Source organism: Crocodylus siamensis, chromosome 6 (assembly GCF_052110815.1).
Source record: "Crocodylus siamensis isolate JL-2025a chromosome 6, ASM5211081v1, whole genome shotgun sequence".
In the NCBI taxonomy this organism is placed as follows: Eukaryota; Metazoa; Chordata; order Crocodylia; family Crocodylidae; genus Crocodylus; species Crocodylus siamensis.
In genome coordinates, this window is record NC_143400.1 from 83,377,119 (window position 1) to 83,398,369 (window position 21,251).

At 45.5% G+C, this 21,251-nt stretch overlaps 1 protein-coding gene across 5 annotated transcripts; it reads left to right on the forward strand.

The window, feature by feature from the left end:
• Positions 1–233: 233 nt before the first annotated feature.
• On the forward strand, positions 234–21,153 carry MYNN (myoneurin). 5 transcript variants are annotated; one of them, XM_090055443.1, is made up of 8 exons: positions 234–360; positions 1,870–2,168; positions 5,871–6,670; positions 13,501–13,660; positions 14,244–14,422; positions 14,779–14,862; positions 15,490–15,576; positions 17,500–21,153. In XM_090055443.1, exons 2-8 carry the CDS (start codon positions 1,903–1,905, stop codon positions 17,766–17,768), a joined length of 1,845 nt encoding a protein of 614 aa, XP_089911569.1. In that variant the 5' UTR covers positions 234–360; positions 1,870–1,902; the 3' UTR covers positions 17,769–21,153. The 5 variants fall into 5 exon arrangements, with proteins under 5 accessions (XP_089911569.1, XP_089911570.1, XP_089911571.1 ...); XM_090055444.1 differs by having other exon boundaries at positions 297–340; XM_090055445.1 differs by having other exon boundaries at positions 316–334.
• Positions 21,154–21,251: the final 98 nt, after the last annotated feature.

Consider the following 21,251-nt stretch of genomic DNA (forward strand, 5'->3'; position numbering starts at 1 on the left):
GTTGGAGCACCCCGGCCATTAAGCGCAGAGCGGCGCCACCACGCGCGGAGGAACGAGAACGAAAACCAGCGAGAGGACGTCGACTACATCGCAGGTACCCCGGCGGGGAAGGGCGCCAATAGGGAGCCACCCCCTTCCCGGACTACACTTCCCGTCGTGCTCCGCGTGCTGCCCCGGGCTCTGGCTGCCGGTGGCGCGGTGCCTGCTGGAGAATGTAGTCCGCTCGCGCCCCGGTCCGGCACGGCCCAGTTTTCCCCACTCCGCTCCCGGCCCGGGGCGGAAGTGAGGTCTCGGAAGCGGCGTGTGCGGCGTCATCACAAAATGGCGGCCTGAGGTGAACGTGAGTCTCCCTCCCCTCAGGTGTGTGCGGAGCGTCTCTGTGCCCGGCTGGGGCCTGGCCCCCAGCACCCGGCCCAAGGCCTACGAGAGGGGCAGGCGGAGCCGTTGGGCCCGGAGCGGGAGCCAGGCGAGGGGGGCGGAACCAAGCCCCCGGGGGACGGGGGGACGCTGCCACTGAGCCAGGCCTCGGGACCGAACCAACTCGGGGGGGGGGGGGTCAGCTTTGTGGGCTCTGAAGAGGGGGAAGAGAAAGTAGCTGCCTGCGGCAGGGGGAGGGCGGCGAGTGGGATGGAACCAACTGGGTTCCAGCCCCCTCTTGTCCACTGCAGGCTGCTGCCAGGAGGGCACCCAGCCTGGTGGGCCTGGAAACCGCATCCCCTGTACTCCAGCACCCCCTGTACACCCCCTGTCCCCGACCCCACAAAGCCTGCCTCCCAGCCCATCCACACAGTTGTGAGCTCAGTTTCATAGTTTCTAGGGTCAGAAGGGACCTGAGCAGATCAACTCCGACCCCCCTGCCATGGCAGGAAAGAGTACTGGGGTCAAATGACCCCAGCAAGATGTTCATCTAACCTCCTCTTCAACACCCCCAGGGTAGAAGCCTGCACCACTTCTCTTGGAAGTTGGTTCCAGACCCTAGCCTTGTTGGCCAGCTAGTACGGGGGCAAAGGGTCACAGCATTACCCCTTGGGCTATAAACTGGTCTAGTCCATAATCGCAGCCCCCTGATGCAGACACCGTTTCCTGGCCAGAGCAAGGGCCGCGGCAAAGGCTCCGCTTGCTGCGTCCCACCTGCTTCCAGAGGGGATGTTACACCTGCTGTGATAGAGCAGCCCAGTGTTTGGGAATTTCAGACGCTGAAGTGGATCTTGATAACATCATGTTGTGGTTGGTCTTGCTTTCCTTTTTAAGCAGGATCTGTTGCCTGTGAAGCAGGCGGTATTCAGGGGCCAGCTGACTTTCATTTAAATAGCCTTTTGTACCTTATTTCTGGCTGAGCTGGCATGGTAGGCTGATGCCCTTAGACATGTGAACAGGTCGCTTAGCACTTGGACTGAGGCCGTTACAGGGCTCTGGTGGCGTAGCTGTCAGCTGGGGGAGGGGAACAGAGGTTGTCTATAACTGACGTGGTGCTGTCAGGAAAGCTGTTGTGTGGCTGCAGCTTTGCTGGCAGAAGTATATGTCTTCTGGCAAAACATTTGCTGCTCAGGAAGCTGCTGTAACATTGACTTCAGAAGAGCAGCAGTGCACACCAGCAGTTTTTAGGATGGCACCAGCTGTCCAATAAACATAGCACAGCTCCATGAGTGGAGAGACATCTCCCTTCCCTTCCCACTCCTTGCATTTATCTGTATAAAGACTAGCAGCTCCCCTGCTCTGGTTCTGGCTTTTTTGCACAAAGCTTATTGTATGCAAAGTGTTCTGCACCAGTTATAGGACTGGGACTGGGTCCTGAGTTTCCTCATAGGGACTTTACTCTGTTTGAAGAACACATCATCTAGCTAAACAAGTTCCTTTGCTCTTTTTTAGGCCAGAGAGATTAAGCCACAGCCTGTCACCAAGATGCAGTATTCCCACCACTGTGAGCATCTTCTGGAGAGACTGAACAAGCAGCGAGAAGCAGGCTTTTTGTGCGACTGCACTGTAGTGATTGGTGAATTCCAGTTCAAAGCTCACCGAAATGTGCTTGCCTCATTCAGCGAGTACTTTGGTGCATTTTACAGAGATGCCTCTGACAATAATGTCGTTTTGGATCAGAGTCAAGTAAAGGCTGATGGGTTCCAGAAACTTCTGGAGTTTATCTACACAGGAAACTTGAACCTTGACAGGTAGCGTATGCTTTTAAAGTGGGGGGGGAAAAATAAAAGAAAATTGGTTGATGAGTTCAGTTTCTATTGCATCTCCTTGTTCTTTGAAGTAAATTATGAAAAATTTACTATCAGATAGGATACATGCAGGGTAAACATCAGCTGTTTATATGGCTTCAGGTATAGCCAGGTATGTATGATTCTGCATAGCAACCTACTGGCAGCCCTGTGTTATTTTCACTACAACGTGTGCAGCGGTGGTGCCAAGTCTGAATAGAATAAATTGAAACTAGTTTCCTGCTTTTTCTTTCATGGCCAGGTGTCTAAATTCATATCAACTGCCCCATTTGCTGTCATCTAGGTGTGGCTAAGGGCTAGTTGTTGCATCCTTTGCTTCTGTTCTCATTCAGCCACTCAAGCTCTACCCATATTGCATTTTTTATGTAGGTGCTAGACTTACCATGATCCCAGTGAGATCATGTGATCTAGAGGTCCTATTTACCATTGTTCTGGACCTTCCACTAAAAAAGCTTTTCTACAGTCTTTACTTAAGCCACCCAGAAACTGCTTATAGTTTTCAGGAATTAAGAGAGTCCACATCAAAATTAAAAGTCACATTGCATAATCACATTGTTAGAGGTAAAGCTGGAATTAACATCCATCCTTACAATAGTGTCTGTTTACATTTTCTCTGAGTTAATGTGACATAATTATTTTGTGGTGGTTTTCAGAGTCTTTGAGTCTGTTGTCTGGAAAGTCAGATGTGTCCTCCTCAATTTCTTACAGAGGGCAAACAATTTCATTCTTTCCAGACCCCAGCAGACTAAATATGTTGGAGAGGTAAAGTCCAATCCTCACTTAAAAAAAAAAGAAAACAACAAAAACCCAGACACTAATCTGATTTGGTTTAGTTCTAACTGTTCCAAGTGGCACCCAAAATTACTGTATCTGAAGAAATTATGGGAAAAAAATACTTCTGTATCTTTTAATTGGTTGACTTGGCATACTCTATCACTTTGTATGAAGTCAGCACTCCCTGTTTTTTGTGTGGGTCTTCCATACAACAGGTGGATAAAGAAATAGATTTTAAAAGACAGGGAAATCTGATAGTAGAACAGAGCAGTCATGATGAAGCTAGAGGTGCATGTGGAGTTTTGGTTCATTTTTTAGATGCTTAGATTTACTTTGCACAGTTCCTTTTAAAATAGTCATGAAAATGCATTATAATAAAGATACTTTATTACAGTGATAGTTTCAAGCAGTGAAAATTCTCAAGCCTGAACAGATTTGTGTACAATTCCTGCTGTTGAGAATGCATTCTGGTTCATTTTTGAACACACTCTCACTGCAACTGATCTCTGTGAAGTGGTCAGTGCTGACAACTGAAAGAGATGTTCAGATGATAGGTATACCCTGAAAAGATGAAACAACCTGCTTATGTTCACCTTTTAGACATGCACACAAACTCCAGCAGCTCCTGGGAGTTTCCATAGCTAAGTGGGTGAAACCCCTGCACATCGAAGATAAAATCAGCACTTGAAAGGTAGCGTAATACAAGAGACTCTGGTAACTGCATTTAAGTACAAAGAGTGGAAGGCTTTTTTGGATCCTGATTCTGCATTCAGATCCACACTTGCAGGTGTTAAAAGCTGCTATTACTGCATCCATGTTGCTTAGTTACAGTTACAAAGTCAGGCAATGTAAAAGCCCCATTAATTCTGCCACGCTGCATGTCTACAGGAAAATGAACACAAATAAACATGTGGACACTTACAGCATGAACACATTCAGTTTATACATCACTGGGTTTGTGATGTTTCCTATTAGGCTAGAATACATTTCATGTACTACAGTCAATGGCAAGATTTTAATGGATCCCACTGTTGTATATTTCTTGTTTTGTGTATCCTTAAATATATAGTTGTGTGATTAAAAAATTCTGTGCCTTACATATAGTGAAATAGTAGTTTCTATCAATTATGTGAGCAAATTAGTCCAACAGGTGGAACCTTTTCTCTGTATTTTCTAGCCTGTGATTTGAACTGTGCAATTAAGCTGAACTCACATCAAGTTTTGCATTTAATACATTATTACATGTAAATATTTAACTTTCTAAGTTAATTTCTATAACTGATTACTCCAGCTTTTGTGTTTTTTTTAAAGAAATACTTTAACAAACCTGTGCACTCTTAGAATGCTTCTGTAACTGCTGGCTTTGCCCTAAATGAAGAAAGCTAAAAAAAGAGAGAGGAGGAGAAAATAGATGGACAAGAAGAAAGGCAGGGAAGACAGACAGATAAGACAAGAAAAGAGAATGAGACATGGAAAAAAGAAAACAGGGGTTGAAAGATCACTAGTGGTAAATCTGTTTTACTCACTTTAGTATTGTACTTAACACTTAATGCAGGATTATTTCATATGTCAAAACATGGGCTGACAACTTCACTGCTAATTTTTACCTTTTGTTTTGTGTATTGTCATTTTTTTCTGTTTGTATTTATAGTGTATGTATATAAATGTAGATAGAGGTTACATGCATTGTTCTTAGCCAGATTATTATACTGGAAACAATAGTTTTATATAGCAAAGGAGAAAAAAACTGCTTATTTAGTATCTTTCTTTTGGATAACCTAGTACTGTGTCAAAAACACTTTATCATTGACCATGTTTCCAAGGATAATAAACCCTTAGATAGTTATTTGTTAGTATATTAATTGTATGGAGTCTTTTCTAGAGTTTTTTTAAACTATATAATTAGGTCTCTGTAGCAGGTATGTAATGGCTCCAAGTTAGACCTTTTGAGGGTATTGTTTATAAACCTGGATTCACAGTAATTCTCACCTGCAAATCAGTCCCTAAAATGGGGTTATCATCAACTTCACAGAGGTATGAAGTCTCATTCATTGTTTGCAAAGTGATTTGAGATTCTGGATAGAAAACAATGCAGTTATTTTTGTCTGTTGTTATACTTCAACAGTAATAAGTATAATTATTATCTATATATAAAAGATACAAAGTTAGACTTTGATGTATTCTTCTCTGCCAGTTATCACTTACAATTATGAAATTATTTTTAAATGAGACTTTTATATGTATACTCCTTCTATGTGTATTTATGTATATTGATTCTCAGAAACAAGCAGTTTTTGTTGTCTAGAGCAGTATTTTCTCAACCCGTGGGTCACAACCCAAAAGTGGGTTGCAATAATATTTCAAAGGGTCATGAGCAGGGGAAGCTGCATGGCTGGGCTGGTGACACCAGGATTGGTGCCCATTCTCCTGTGGGCGGGATGGCTGGGAGACACTACTCCGGGAGGTAGGAAAGGCTGTGACCAGGCTGTCTGGTGCAATTCAGGAGCCCCAGCCTAAGGCATGTGAGCCACAGGCTTCCCCTTCTCCTTCCTCCAGCCTGTGCCAGGCTGGACTTGCTCTGCTGCTACCCACATGAGCCACAGCTGCCACAGCCACCACACTCTGGTCCAAGCGGGACAGGAGCAGCTGAGTGCCCCTTTTGGCAGGGTTGGGGGGAGGGGGACTGCAGGTTGAGAGAGGGGCCCCGGCATGGCCTGGGAGGGGAGGGAGCAGGGGACTATGGATTGGGTACCAACAGGGCCAGGGGGTGTGGGTTGGGATAAGCCATTGTTCTTGACAAATGAGTCCCAGTATGAAAACAGTTGAAAACCACTAGTCTAGGTACTCTCATTTAGTCTCATTTCTTTGCAGCTGGAATGTTAAAGAAATTCACCAGGCTGCCGATTATCTCAAAGTGGAGGAAGTGGTCACAAAATGTAAGATAAAGATGGAAGATTTTGCTTTTATTGCTAATCCATCTTCTACAGAGACATCTAGCATCACTGGAAACATTGAAATGAACCAGCAGACTTGCTTGCTCACCCTTCGAGATTACAATAATCGGGAGAAACCAGATACCCCTTCTCCAGATGTGATTCAGCCACAAGCAAAAAAGGGGGCATTGGAAAAAAAATCTGCACAAGCCAAAAGGCGAAAGAAGAATTTTAATTCACAGAAAAATGCTCAGAATAAACCAGTGCAATATCAGAACGATGTAATCGAGAACTCATCAGTTGAAATGTTCTTAGATGCAAATAAACTGGCCACGCAGATAACGGAGCAGGCAGCCCAAGGTAGCGATAACTCAGAGCTGCAGCTGGCATCTGTGATAGAAAGTGAGACTTTGGCAGCACAAGATATTCTAGTTCAGACTATTACTGCAAAACAAAAACGGGGGAAGTCACAGCAGAATGGTGCACTGAGAGAGCACTGCATGTCCAACATAGCCAGCGAAAAGAACTCTTACCAACTGCAGAGCTCAGAAGAACTTGATCAGAAATACTCCAAAGCCAAGCCGGTGTGCAACATTTGTGGGAAAGTATTTTCAGAAGCCAGTAGCCTACGGCGACACATGAGGATCCACAAAGGAGTAAAGCCTTATGTGTGCCAGCTCTGTGGGAAGGCATTTACCCAGTGTAATCAGCTGAAAACACATGTAAGAACTCATACAGGTAAGCTGTTGGCTGCTCATTTGCAACAATAGCAGGGAGAGGCGTAAGTAGAAAGGAGCCCCGCTTTCTTCCACTCTGTTAAGTGAGAAACTTGGCATGACAATGGTTTGTATGTTTCTTGCTGCTAACCCTCTTCTGCCAAACTGTATTTGAAAACAGAGTGTGTATATGTGTAGCTGCCCTATTTTCCTGTGATTGCATAACAGTCTGGCAACCTGTTGCTAGAAGTCCCAGCAGAGCTGACTCAATCTATTGTTTTTCGAAGGTAATTAATAGAATACAGTGCAGAAAATATATTACAATATGGCATGACAGGAAAGCTTGACATATTATAGGTAGGGATCTCTGTAAATCACAGAAGAAGCATCATATCCCCCCCCCGCAGTAGCTCCTTTAACTTTTTTTCGTTTTGGTGCTCCAGTGCTGCGCCCCCTCCCAAAGGGCAGACACAGAGGGGCTAGGCCCTTCCCAGCAGACTGCAGCTCGAGCTTGGGCCTCGAGCTTCTGGCTTCCTGCACCCAGGCTGGGTGGGTCTCTCATGGAGCTGCCCCAAGCCTGTCAGCTGCCCGCCACAGAGGTTTGTGTGCCCACAGCTGCCACCATACCCACTGTCCTGTGCAGCACCCAGTGGCTGCAGCCACACAAGATGAATGCTGGCCAGGGCTGTTCTGCCTCCCTTGCCTCCAGCTGCTATTTCTGCTTCTGCCCCTGCCCTTGCTGTGCCACTCTGGGTGGACGGGCAGGAAGCTTCAGCCTAGTGGTTTCTGCCCAGCGCATAGAGCTTTGGCTGCAGCCCTCGGCTACCTTCCACCTGATCTGCATGCAGAGGCTGCTTATCACACCAGGCAGGTGGAGTGGATGGAAGGCAGTCAGAGCTCCATGCACTGGACAGAAGCTGCCAGGCTGAAGCTTCCACTTGCCTGGAGCAGTGCTGCATGGTGTGGCAGGAGCAGGAACCATGGCTGGAGGTGAGAGGAGAAGAACAGCCTTGCTGGACTCAGCCAGTACACAGCTTCAGGCCGGGTTGGGGAAGGTTCAGCCCAGCATCCTTTGCCCAATGCATAGAGATCCAGCTCCAGCTCTTGACTGTCCTCAGCTGGCTCTGTCTGCCCACAGGGGCTGTTCATCATACTGAGCCCACAGTGGTGCAGCAGGAGTGGGAGGAGGAGGATGAGCTGCTGAAGGCGAGGGGAAGCTGCATGCTGGCTAGGTCTGGCAGGGCTCTTCTGCAGTGCCACGCAGCACAGTGCTGGGTGGGCGAAAGGTTCTGCCCAGTGCATGGATCTCTGGCTTCAGCTGCAGCTCCCTTCAATCCGCTCTCCCCACCCGGTGCAATAAGCAGTCGCTGTAGGCAGAGTGGATGGAAGATAGCTGAGGGCTGGAGCCAGAGCTCCATGCACTGGGCAGAAGATGCCAGGCTCAAGCTTCTTGCCTGCCCACCCAGAGTGGCACAGCAGCAGTGGCAGCTGGAGGCGAGGGAGGCAGAACAGCCCTGCTGGCCCTGGCCAGCACACAGCTTGTGGTGCAGCTGCTGGGTGCTGCACAGGACAGGAGTAGTGGGGAGCTGCCTGTGCCATGGAGTAGGGGGGAGGGGGAGATCCCTGACAGGGGCTGCTCTGCCCTGGCTAGGCAGACCCCAGCTGCCAGTGGGACAGGGGACAGAGGAGGAGATTAAATCCTCCTCCCTCTCTCTGTTTGCTTTAGGGTGCAGACAAGGCTGGCCATGCCCCCTCACCGTGGCTCCAGTAGTGAGGTTGGGGAATGCCTGATGGGGTGCTACACCTGGCTGTGATCCCTCAGTGGGAGAAGGGGGGGAGGGGAAATAAACCCCCTTCCTGCTCCCTTTGCCTCAGGAGGCCATGCCAGACAAGCATTGGGCCACACCCCCACCCCTGCTCTGGTTAGGGAGCAGAGAGCACAGCCCAATGCAGGGCTGCAAGGCATGCTGGGATACTAGGGGACTCAGATTTAACTTAAGCCAGGAAGGGGTCTGGGACAGAAATTCCATAAACCACTTTGACCCTAATTAATTAAATCTGATACTACATTCAACCAGGTTCATCTTAAACTGGTTTTGGCCATTTTAAAACTGGTTTATGTGCACTGAACTTGCGTTCTATTACAAGTTTAAACCAGTTTCTGATTGCTTAAACTGGTTTATTTATAATTTCTGTCCCTAGCCATAGTGCTTCTGCCACTGCTCTTGTGAGCAAAGTAAAATTACCTATATTTTCTTCCCTTTCACTGGCCATCATAAAACGCAAGAAAAATTATTGGGTTCACTCTGTTCCCTTTTGGGGGAAACTGTAAGGAGAGGTTGGTGCTAGAAATGTTCTAGGAGCATTTGAAAGGAACTGAATGGGAAAACTGGAAGCTGAAAGGGTCAGCAGAGAGTAAACTTCTTCCTCTTCTGGTAGCCAGAGTGAAGATTTTGTTTCACACTTACCAGACCTGGACTAGTCAGTGGTTGATTTGAAAGATGAGAGGTAACTAAGGATAACTTGCTGGTAAATGGTCAGTAGCACTTTGTCCTTTACAGGCTGTTACACCTGGATTTCTTTGCAGTGATGCACAGGGTCCCTTTCATTTGTATCTACAACTGGATAGTAGGTTTCTGGATAACAGGTGTCTGGTAGTTTTCTTTTTTCAAGCTTTTATCTACATGATGTATTTAGGACTTCTGAGGTCTCTGCTTATTTATAGATTCTAGCATAGTAATGTGAGCTCGTGTTTTCTTACTGTACAGTCACATGAGACCTGAGTATAGTATATGGGATGCATTCATAGGTGATGGCATAACATCAGTTAAGTATGTGAACAGAATCATAACAAACAGGGATGGAAGGGACTTTTAAGAGGTCATCTAAGCCAGTGGTCTCCAAAGTGGGGTGCGCAAGACGATCTATTGGGGTGCAGGAAGAAAATATTAGAACTTCTATTTATATAAATATACATATATTGGGGGCGTGTGCTCAAAATTTTTTTACTGATAGGGGTGCGCGATCAAAAAAGTTTGGAGACCACTGATCTAAGCAGGCACCTTCTTGAAGGCAAGATCAGCTGTACCAGAACCATCCCTGACAGATGCTTGTCTAACCTGCTCTTAAAACCTCCAGTGGTTTCTACAACTCCCCTAGCTCACATGTTTCAGTGCTTAACTATCTTAACAGTTAGAAAGTTTCATCAAATGCTTTAGAGTAACTTTATATATATTTGAAAGCCTATGATAGGTCTCCCCTCAAATTTTTCTTCTTGAGACTAACCAATGCCAGTTCTTTTCAATCCTCCCTCCCAGGCCAGGCTTTCTAGAATGATCATTTACTACCTTTGTTGTTCTCCTTTGGACTTGTTCTGGTTGGTCCACATCTGCTCTAGCAGAGACCTTACCAGTACTGAGCAGAATAGGATTGTTTTGTGCGTCTTGCATATGATACTGTTGTTTATATATCCAGTACAATGTTGGCTTTTCCCCCCTGAAACTCTGTAATTTTTGACACATGGTCAGTTTGTGATCAGTTAAATCCCAGATCCATTTCCAAAGAACTGCTCCCTAGCCAACTGTTTCCCCACTTACGTTCATGCAGTTAACTATTGGTGCCTAAGCATAATACTTTAAACTTGTAGTTACTTGATTACATTGTAGTTATTTCAGAACATTCTTCCAGTTTGTCCAGGTTATTTTGAATTCTAATCCTGTCCTCCCAGTTGCTGGCAGCTCCCCTCAGATTGATATTGTCTGCTGATTTGACAACTTTATCCTCTATTTTAACATCTAAATCATTACTGAAATACTGAACAGTGGCCAGGAAGTTAACAGACCTGTGCAGAACCCCAGTAAATACATCCTTCCAGTATGACAGCAAGCCATTAATAATACTCTTTGAGTATGATTTGCCAACCAGCACTGTACCTACATTAGTTTTATGTAGACTGTGTTTCTCTAGGTTACCGAATGTCCTGCATGAGTGTCAGATGCCTTACAAAAATTAAGATGTGATATCTACTGCCCTCTTAATCCACAAGGCCTGTTACTTTGTGTGACGGGAGGCTATCCCGGGGCCAGTCACTGTATCGGTCCACCTATCTGTCTAGGCTGGTCCACCCACTTAACTTGCCTACCATGCCTTTGTTGTACAATAAATGGATGTTTCTAGGTGGGAGGCTGCCCATTGAATGCCCTGATGTCAAAAGCGCTATACATGGTTCCAACCTCCTCTTTACAGTGTCCCTTGCCTCGCAGATGGCATCCAAAGTTCTCCCAACTCCCCTGGCCCCATTGCTGGGCTGCAGTAAGCCACTGGCCCAGACTATCCGCTATTATTCCCCCAGCTCCATTGCTGAGCCACACGTAGCCTCTGACCCAAACTCGGCCTTAGGCGTTCCGGAGACTTACCTTGGCTACATGCCTTCTCACTGGGGCCTCAACTCATGCCCCCTTACTGGGATTCTTGCCTCATTAGGCTCCTAGCCCTTCTCACTCTACCCCTCTCTTGGGTCACAACTCCGCCCCCTCACTGGGGCTGTGGGGCCTTATGCCATTTAGGCCTCAGATGTCCGTTGATGTGCCTGGACCTTACTCTTGATCTACAGCTCACTTAGGACTCGGGCATCTGTAGACATACCTGGACTTCACTCTCCTCTAGGCTTCTTACTAGGCCTCACTCGTTCAGGCCTTGGACCTCAGGCCATCCTGGCCTCCATGATGTTTCCCAAGCCTGGTGCTTTTCTGTCAGGGTATGCTCCCTTAGCCTCAGCCCCTGCTGCCCTGCAGGTACCCCATGCAGGGGAAAGGCTTTCTGGCACCCCATACTCACCATTCACTAGGGAGTGACAGGTGTGGCAATTCCTGAGGACTGCCCCACCACTGGCAGCCCCACCACACCATCCTTCCCAGCAGAGTGTAGTTATAGGTCATTCCCAAGGACCAGTGCAGGTCTACCTGCCCTGGTCTTATTTTCACTGGGCTCCTATATGTTGTACCTGGGCTGCTCTCTCCCCTAGGTCCTCTACTGCAGCCTCCATCTGCTGGCTCCCTCATCTGGTCCCAGTTCTCCAGACCCCTCATTGGATGCCTCCCATCCAGAGTCTGTGCTTCAGCCTCCTTCATCACAGCCACAGTCCAGCTGAGCCCATCTTTCCTTTGGCTATGATGACCCCCATCTAAGGTCCCTTCACCCTCTCTAGGCTCTGGCCCTGCCTCCAAGCCAGTCAAGGTGCCAGATAGCGCTCTGCAACCCTGATGTGCCCCTTACTGTGGGCATGCTTGCCCTTCAGCCACAAGGGCCCTGGTCCCAGCCTGGACCAGTTGGGATATCCTGGCCTCAGTGCAGCAACAGCCAATCCTATTCCACAGGAGTCCCTCTCTGGGCTCCACCATAAACAGCCATCTCTTACTGGGACTTGTGTAAAGCCCTGCCCATCACTTTTCCTTAAAAAAATAAAATAAAAAATTTAGAGTTCCAAGCTAGACCAAATCCAAACAGCCAAGTCATTCAGGAACCATATATGGCCCTACTACCGGCAAACATCCTCCACCTCACCTGGGGCTTCAGATGTTTCCAAGTCATTTGGAGAGCATCCTACGTGCAGGCCCAGGTCCAGAGGCTTGGGGGTTGGATGCCCTTGAGTTTCGCTTGCCCTCAACTATATGGTCACAGGAGCAAGCTAGGGAAAAGCCTCTCATTTCCATGAAGTGGACATAAAGTCAGGATCTTCCCACTGGAAATGAAAGTGGGAGGGTAACTACACATTACCTGTGCGAGTACTACCCCCTGCCAGAAAAGCGGCTAACCCCGGTCCCTAGGAAAACTGCCTTAGTGGTCATGGTATTTCCCCTGCCAGGTCTCAGCTGGGCTCACCTGAGCTCCAGCCTCCACCCCAGCCAGTTCTAATCAAGGGCTTGCCTAGCCCCTGCGTGTAGGCCCGTAAGCTGTGACCCCTTCCTCGGCTGGCCTAGCTCTTCCTTAGGCCCTTCAGGTTTCTAGGATCCTCCTCCATCCCCATAGTTCCTACCCTAGACAGCCAGTTGTTCCTGGGAGCAACAGATCACAAACTGGTGGTCCTACCTCAGTGGTATTCCTGCAGCACCTAGGCGTTGCTTCTCAGGGCCTGCTGTTAGGCTGAGGCTCTGCAGCCCAGCTCCAGTCAAGCGGCCAGCTGGCTGTCATGTGACCACCTGATTGGCTCTGCAGTCTCCTGCAGGCTGCCTCGAAGCTTGCTCAAGCCCTTAAAGTGGTAGGCACCAAAGGTGGCCTGCCACACTGGCATAAAATAAAATGAAGTTGATGTGGCAGGACTTGTTCTTGATAAATCTGCTGTGGCACCTTACCTTCTTACTGCTCACAAATTGATGGGTTGATCATTTATTCTAGTCTCTTTCTTGGAATTAAAACTAAGCTGCTGGTCCTTTTTCTCTGTGGAACCAGTTAGTGTCATGCAACAGACATTAAAGAAAAATCATCCAGAGAGACTAGATGATTTAATGGTTTCTTTTGATCACTAACATCTAGAATTTTGCATAATTGTTCTTGGCCAAGAAGTTAAAAAGATTCTCTATCAAGAGTTCAGTGCTAGCATTCTAAAATTCATTGTAGAAAGACACAATTTATTACAAGTTAAAAAAACCTCCAGTAACTTGTTAACTTTCCTGCTTTTACCTGTTCTACTACTAGTTACCCAATACCCAGTTTCAGCTGGTTGGTTGTTAGGTGCTATATGGGGAGCATTTAACAAGCAGCACTGGAGTAGGGACCTGTGATTTGGTAAAGGAATGGAACAGCATTTTCATTTACAGAGGAGAGAAGTAAAAGGATTTTTTATTTCCTTTCTAGGAGAGAAGCCATACAAATGTGAACTATGCGACAAAGGTTTTGCCCAGAAATGCCAGCTGGTTTTCCACAGTCGGATGCATCATGGAGAGGAGAAACCATACAAGTGTGATGTGTGCAATCTGCAGTTTGCAACATCAAGCAACCTAAAGATCCATGCCAGGTGGGTCAGAGCACTAACCAGACCAGAGCCCAACAGCTGTGAATGCAGCCACTGTAATGTATGGCAAGAACAGAATCCAGTGCAGCTGCTCATGCCTGAACTTCAGCTTTCAGGGGGCCAGTATTCCTGCTCTCGGCCTGCACTCTCCTCCTTCCCCCAGGATGTGACTGAGAGTGCCTTCTGGCAAGGCTAGATCTCCTGTTGCCCTTGGTCTCCCATTGCTTGATTAGCAAGAGCACACGGTCGGTAGAGTGTACAGAACATCCTTTAGTGGTGCTGATAGCTTTCATATTATATTGACAGAACCCTTCCCTCATTCCCAGAACTGACCCATTGCTTGTCCCAGGCCCTCAACTTGATTCAGCAGCAAGTAAAGTCAGTGGGACCCTTTCTACTGACATTGGCAATTAGAGTGGGCCCAGGAGAGAGACAGCTCCACTTGAGAATCAGACTTGAATCTTTCTTCTGATAGGCCGCACATTATCACTGTGTAGAATTTGAGGAGTAAGGTCCTCACTTGGGTTGCTTTAACTGCATGACTCTTCTGTTGCATGGGATTACCCAGTTGCATGTCTGTTCACAGGAAGCACAGTGGGGAGAAGCCTTACGTGTGTGACAGGTGTGGCCAGAGGTTTGCTCAAGCCAGCACACTCACATACCACGTGCGGCGCCACACGGGTGAGAAGCCGTATGTGTGTGACACCTGCGGGAAGGCATTTGCAGTCTCTAGTTCTCTTATCACCCACTCCAGAAAGCACACAGGTAAGGGGATGGGGGGAATGGCAAGGCAACGGGCCAGAATTGGGCTAGGAGAAGGGGTGTCCGAGTTGACAAGATGAAATAAGTCGCTAGTAACAGTGGGAGTCCCTAGAGTAGAACTGGAGCAAGTGGAGTTTTAGAGTCTGCATTGGTAAGAGTTGGACTTGGGCAGTAGAAAGCACCAGAGTCACTCAGCAGCTCAGTGCTTGCGTGTTCCCCTCAAGACTTCAAAGTGGCAGAAATCAAAGTTGTCCCTGTGGTTTAGGGGGCTTTCAGACCCTTGCATGTTAAATGGAGCCATTTATACTTTATCTATGTGTCTGTATAGCAGAATAACCAACTTTTTGTGTTTCCTTTAGGAGAGAAACCATACATATGTGGCATTTGTGGCAAGAGTTTTATTTCCTCAGGCGAGCTTAACAAACACTTTCGGTCCCATACAGGTAAGTTTCAAGGCAGGTCACTTCCTCAGCTGGGAATATTTTTTCTACATATATCTTAATATTTAAAATAGGAATAGTGGGCTATACAGGAGACATAATAGGGTTCTCATATGTACCTATGTGTTAAGTTTAAAATTGTTTAGATACTTTTTTTATTTTCAAACTCTTGTACACCTAAGATACTGACTCTTTGGCAGGGCTGGAGTTGGAATCTCTTTATCATGAGTCTGCCTGTTATACACTCTCTCTCTCTCACCCACCCTCCCCCTGCCACCCCGAGGAAAACTGATATTATGATCCTGCCCTGGAGGTATTGTACTGTACCATCAAATCCACATGGGAACTGCAGTAATATTAAGGACAATGTCCATAGTTGAGAATTTTAGTTTTCAAACAAACATTTAGGCAAAGAGCTTTGTTCATGTCTTGCCTTGGTTTGATTTAAACAGCAGCGTCAGTCACTGCTTTCATCTAGTATTGCTTGGAAAGCATTCATCTTGAATACTTTTTAAAAAAAGATTTAGTTCACAAAGGTGTTGAAAACTGAGTAGTAGTTATTTTCTTATTGTCCTAGACATTTTAGAAATCATCTCTGTAAATTATTGTAACCATCAAACCATTTTTCAGGAGAAAGACCGTTTATCTGTGAATTGTGTGGAAATTCTTACACAGATATAAAAAACCTGAAAAAGCACAAAACAAAAGTTCACACAGGTGAGTGTTTTCTTTTAAAAATGGAAGTAAAGTTAAGTGCATACAGTGATGAGCATTTCAGTCTAAATCCAGCCAGCCAAGTCAGAAAAGGAAAGATGTCTCTGGGATCTTTGCTTTAATGGCAGCCAGACTTTAGATGATAAAAACTGAAAAAATTAGGGGTGCACCAATAAAGATTTTTTTGGCCAATACTGATGGCCGATTATTAACCAGTCATACTGGCCAATACCGATCTGATTGCCAATATGTAGCCTGGCAGCTTGAAGAGCAGCATCCAGCCAGTAAGTCTGTGGGGGGAGGGGGGAGCAGATCGAGGCCCTCACAGTGGAGGAGGGAGTGGGGCTGGGGAAGGCACTGCCCAGCTGGGACAGGGCACACGGGATGGAGCCACAGATGGCTCATTCAGCGGGGTGCGGGAGGGTTATGGAAGAGGGGGAGTGGCTCCCAATGCTGCATGCACTCCAGGGGAAGCATGGGGGGGCATGTGCTCCCATAGACTTGTGTGTGGAGCAAGGGCAGACTGCCCGTTGCAGCTTCTTCCTGGCAGGGGGGTAGGGCTGGGCCGGGGTTGCACTCAGGGTGGGTGGTGCTGGGGGTGGTTATGATGTGGGCTGTAGCCACCCCAAAACTTGCTGTAGCCACCCTGTAGTCCTCCCCTCCCAGCCCACTCTGTCCCTGGCTACCCCATAGTCCCCACTCCTGGGACTGTCACCACCTGCCCCAACCACAGCCCTGGACCAGCCTCCCTTGCGACAAAGAGCTTGGCACAGTCCCAAGCCCACAGCCCACCCCACACACAGATCCGGGGGGCACATGCCCCCTTTGCTTCCCCAAGGTGTCCTCCCCTTCCCACCCCCCGACAAGCTGCCCATGACTCTGTCCACCACCCCGTCTAGGTAGTGCCTGCCTCAGCCCTACTCCCTCCCTCACCATGGAGGCCTTGATCTTCCTCCCCACAGACTCGCCCGCGGATGCTGCTCTCCAAGCTACTGGGCTGCGCTCTTGGCTGTGTGCATACTGCAGCTGTGCGCATGCATGCAGCATTTATCTGAGACATTATCAGCCACATTGGCCAAAAACCCTGATTTGCCAATAACGTTGATTTTCCTTTTATTGGTGCCAATACGATATAGACCGATGTATCAGTGCATCTCTGGAAAAAACAGGTTTTAAAGGAAAAAGCAGGTTTTAAAGCAGTCTTGGGATTTTTAAAAACAAGTTGCAGTGATATCTGAAGCACTGACTGAGAAGTCATTATGCCCAATAGGGAATAGATGGCTGGCAAGAATTAATATTTAAAGCTCTGTTCTTTTGACTGACTAAACTGTGCCAGAGATTGCTGCACTTTCCTGAATCCCATTCAGCATGGGTCTGCCTCACCTTCTTATAGCTCCCTGGGGGACAGATTTCACTCAAATGAGGCATACATGTTCCAAGAATTATTCTTCCTAATTCTTCAAGGCCCAGTGTTCTTTTCATAAGCTGTGGAAGATAGTATTTTTTTTTTTTTTTTATATAGTCAGAGGTAATCCTGGGCTGAGCTGGATTAAGAGGCACACAAGCTCAGATATACAGCTGGTACAGTGCTCCCAACTGTGCTTACCATTCTAAAAAGATTTTTTGGATATACCTAGTTCCTGTTTTAGATTTCATAGGGTGGCATTGTTACAGGGCCTTGTGAACACTTTAGTTGTCTCATTCTGCCAGGGGTCAGAAACAAAAGGGGTCAGACTCGATGATCTAATAGGCCCCTTCTGACCCTAGAAATCTGTGAAATCTAGAAGGTTTGTACTGTCACTCAACTCACCCTTTCAGCTGATTTTTCTGTTGCTAGTGAATGTTTCTTCACATTTATTGTTGGCATTTTACTTTTTCTTCTACAACAAATGTATTAGTCTTGTTCTCCCCCTCTTGGCCTTTCAGGATCTGAAAATCCTCCTGATTCTAGCACAGTGGATAATTCCTTCAGTGAACAAGAACCAGTTCAACATGAGAAGAGTCCTTTGTCAGAGTCCATAGACGTGAAGCCTTCGGAAATGTCTTTACCACTTCCTCTCTCCATTGGGACAGAAGACCATCAGATGCTGCTTCCTGTAACTGGTAATCAGTCTCCTTCCTCAGAAACATTACTGAGATCTACTGTGACTGGATATTCAGAACCTCAGTTTATTTTCTTACAGCAGCTGTACTAACTCTGTGCAGTATGGAACTAACAAGGCAACTAGTTGTGAACATTATTCAGGTCATTAGTAAAATGAACATAGCAACAGCCTGAACAATGCTTTTGAGTTGGATTTACTTTTTTTCCTTCCATTTTTCTGAGTGAAGACACTTGGTAATGCAACTACATAGTGCAGTGCTGGTTTTTATTTCTCGTTAAGTTTTGCTAATCTAGAATCATCAGGTTTGTCACTGATGGTTTTTAGGAGGTAATTCCTGTTCAGTAACACCTGCCTTAAGAATTTTATTAAAAATGTAAACATATCCCGGCTTTGTGCTGATTGTGTCACAATGTCATTTGTGAGCAGACATTTAAGCCATATAGTTGTTGCTGTTAGCTTATTTTAATGAACTTAGCTCAGAGGTGTGGTCCTAATGGATTGCCTTGTCCAAAAAAAAAAAAAACCAACCCAACTTTATCAGCACACTTAATTTCCCACAACCGGGGTAAGAGGGGAACATGAGAGAGTTGAATATGTTCACAAAACTGTCATGGAGAACGCATCTTCCAGAAGCAGCTGTTTGTGTGCACTTCCAGGTTGAGGCTAAAACAAAAGCTTTGTGCAAGTCTTTTGGAAAGGCAAGCAAGGGATATTTTCTTTTGAGGAAGGAGTCAGAGGCCAGACAGCATGGTATCTTTGAGCCATTCCTTTCCAAGGCTTGGATTCACTTTCAGAAATGAGTTGATTGTCTTAGCTGTTGTCTCTCCATGTCCCCGAAACACCTCAGGGTTTGACATAGAGGTCAGAAGCTAGAAATGGAAGTGTAGTAAACCAGGTAAAAAAGCTGTGTTGACTCTATTGTGTGAAGGGAGGAACTCATCCTTGTCTCCATCTTCATCATCATGATAGTATCGGGGCCCAGTAGCATTAGGCATTGTACAGACCCAAGAGAGCAGACAGTGTCTGCCTTAAAGAGTTTAAAGTAATGAACAATGAATTCAACCCCACAAATATAAAAGTAAAAGATGAGTAACTGGAGGCCCTAACTTCTGGGGTTATACAGAACAGGTTCTTACTATCCCAGGCCAGAATTTGGTAGAGCACAATAGAAAATAATAATTAAAAATAAATATATAGTTTAAGCATTGAAGACTCATCCAATGAAGAGCTATGGAACTAGAAGTGTGTTTTCTTCCATCATAGTGATGTTTTTATTTATTTACTCCTACAATTTTGTTCTCATTCATACCTTGTGTCCAGGCCTCAAACAGAAGGTAGAAGTTGCCTTCTAATACAATCCCCTCCCTTGTGCAGCAGAGGTCTTATGAAAACGTGCGGAAAAAAATTCTCATAGAGAATAGCTTTTAATTACTCCACAAAATGACCCCTGAATCCTAGGCAAGGCTTTGTCTTCTGTCATTTTCTCAGCCTATTCTTTGTGTCCTCCTCCATTCATTTTTTTCTGTATCTTCTCAGCAAAACAGTCCTTTTATCCATGTGCTGATCATCTTATGTGTGAAGCCTGTAATACTAGTATTGCTCATATTTTATAAAACATAGCAAAGTTTGCTATCTCTTACTGTTGTGGACAGTATGAAGCACAAACAAGTCCCTGAGAAATCTTTTTGCTGCAACCATCTGCATCTCTGAAAGTAGATTCCTGCTATTCACTGCATTGGCCATCCACCTTTCCCTGTCAGCCACATCCTTCATCACTAAATTGTTTCTTTCATGACACTGGATTTTCAGTACTGCGAGAGGGTGGGGCTTTCCCCTCCCCCGCTTTTTTAACATCTGTTTCTAATTCCTTTGTAATCCCTCTAGGATTGTGGCCAACTGGTATTTGTGTGACTGAAGAATCACAAAAAAGCTCAGCCTTGAATACAAGTGACAAAGGCTCACTGTCTAACTGGACCTAGGCTTGCTCCTTGCATTTCCTGACTAAAAAATATAGCAAAAGTATCGAGACAAGTACTGTTAAATAATTAGTATCACACAAAAGAAAGCCATCTCACTTTGCCATCTTCTGACTAAGCTGATATTTGGTCAGTTCATCCTTAAAATAGTATTAAAGATGATGCACAGCTCCTGCAATGTGCTGCTGGCATATTAAAAAGTAATCTTGAAGAAGTTGAAGTTTAACAGGGTCTTGGATTTAATGACCCCAAGAACAAGGTCAATGAGCAGATATGGGGGACAAAAAAAGACCACATTCCTATGTAGAAGATGCATTCCATAAGAATGTTTGTTTGAACTGTTTTTATACTTCTACAATTTTAGATTACTACTACTGTATTCTTACATTTCAGAATTTTTAAAAACAAATCAGTGCTTAGATTTATACAGGATCCAGTTTAGATATTTATACAGGTGACATTTGCTTTGTATTATTCATTTAGTTTCTTGATAGACAGGCAGATGCTGATTATTTTTTTACAAGAGAGCAATTTTAACCTTTCTTCATAGGATATACAGGCTCTAAGTTTCTCTTGCAGCAATAATTAGATGATCTGCACTCGAGTCCCCATCTATGAATCTTGATTTTTATCCTCGGCTTCCATTAAAGTAACTCAGCAGCTGAGAGATGATTTCTTTAAAAATATTAATTTAGTAAAATTTGGATTTTTTAAAAAAATAAATAATCAGCAGGCATGTTCTAGCTGAGTGCAGTCAAACCTGAAAGAACTCTTTACTCCATCGCTGTCACAGTGCATGCATGTGCTTGCCATGCATCTTTTATCTGCACCCTTACAGCTCACAAATTTAGTTTGGAGCTGGAAGCTGTATCAAAAATCTTGATGGTTTGTGTAAGAAACGAATAAGGAAAAGCACAGACACCTTTAATAGCCTAATGCAGTTAGTCATTAGCCAAACCTTCCTTTGTGAGACTACCTGAAAAATGAAAGATGGAACATAGAAAATTCCTTTAAGAACTTGGAAAAGAGCCTTAGGGAACATTTCCAGGGTGATCTGTGTTTCAGTGAGGACATCTTTTTAGTATTGAGTGATGCAAGTTTTGCTGGCAAGGGCTTAAAAATTTACTCAAATAGCGATTTCAGAATAAACTCCCTGCATGGATTCTCATTTGGGAGAAAGTGTGTCCATCTGGGGTCTCCCACCAAAATAACTATTCCAAAGGAGCTCTCAGTAAATGTAAGCAAGCACCAAGTAAGGACCCCAAGACTAGGCTTTAGGAGAAGCTGTTGGCAACACTTACAGAAGTAAGTTTAGATAAGGACTAGTAATTGATTCTGGTTAAGTTATTTCTGGAGCATTTTCCTGTATATACAAAGTGGTTTTCCTCTGTTACGTGTACATAGTTCACCTTTTGTTTTTATAATCCCTGTGGGGTTTTTGTACATATTTAGCCTGCAGCATTTTATGTTAGATTTTAATAAACTGTTTTGTAACTTTCCCTCACCTTGTGTCTGCTCTTTCTGGAGGAGGAGAAATGTAACCACCAGAAAACAAACACTGCTGTATAATGTTAGATGGGTCACAGCATACGAAAAC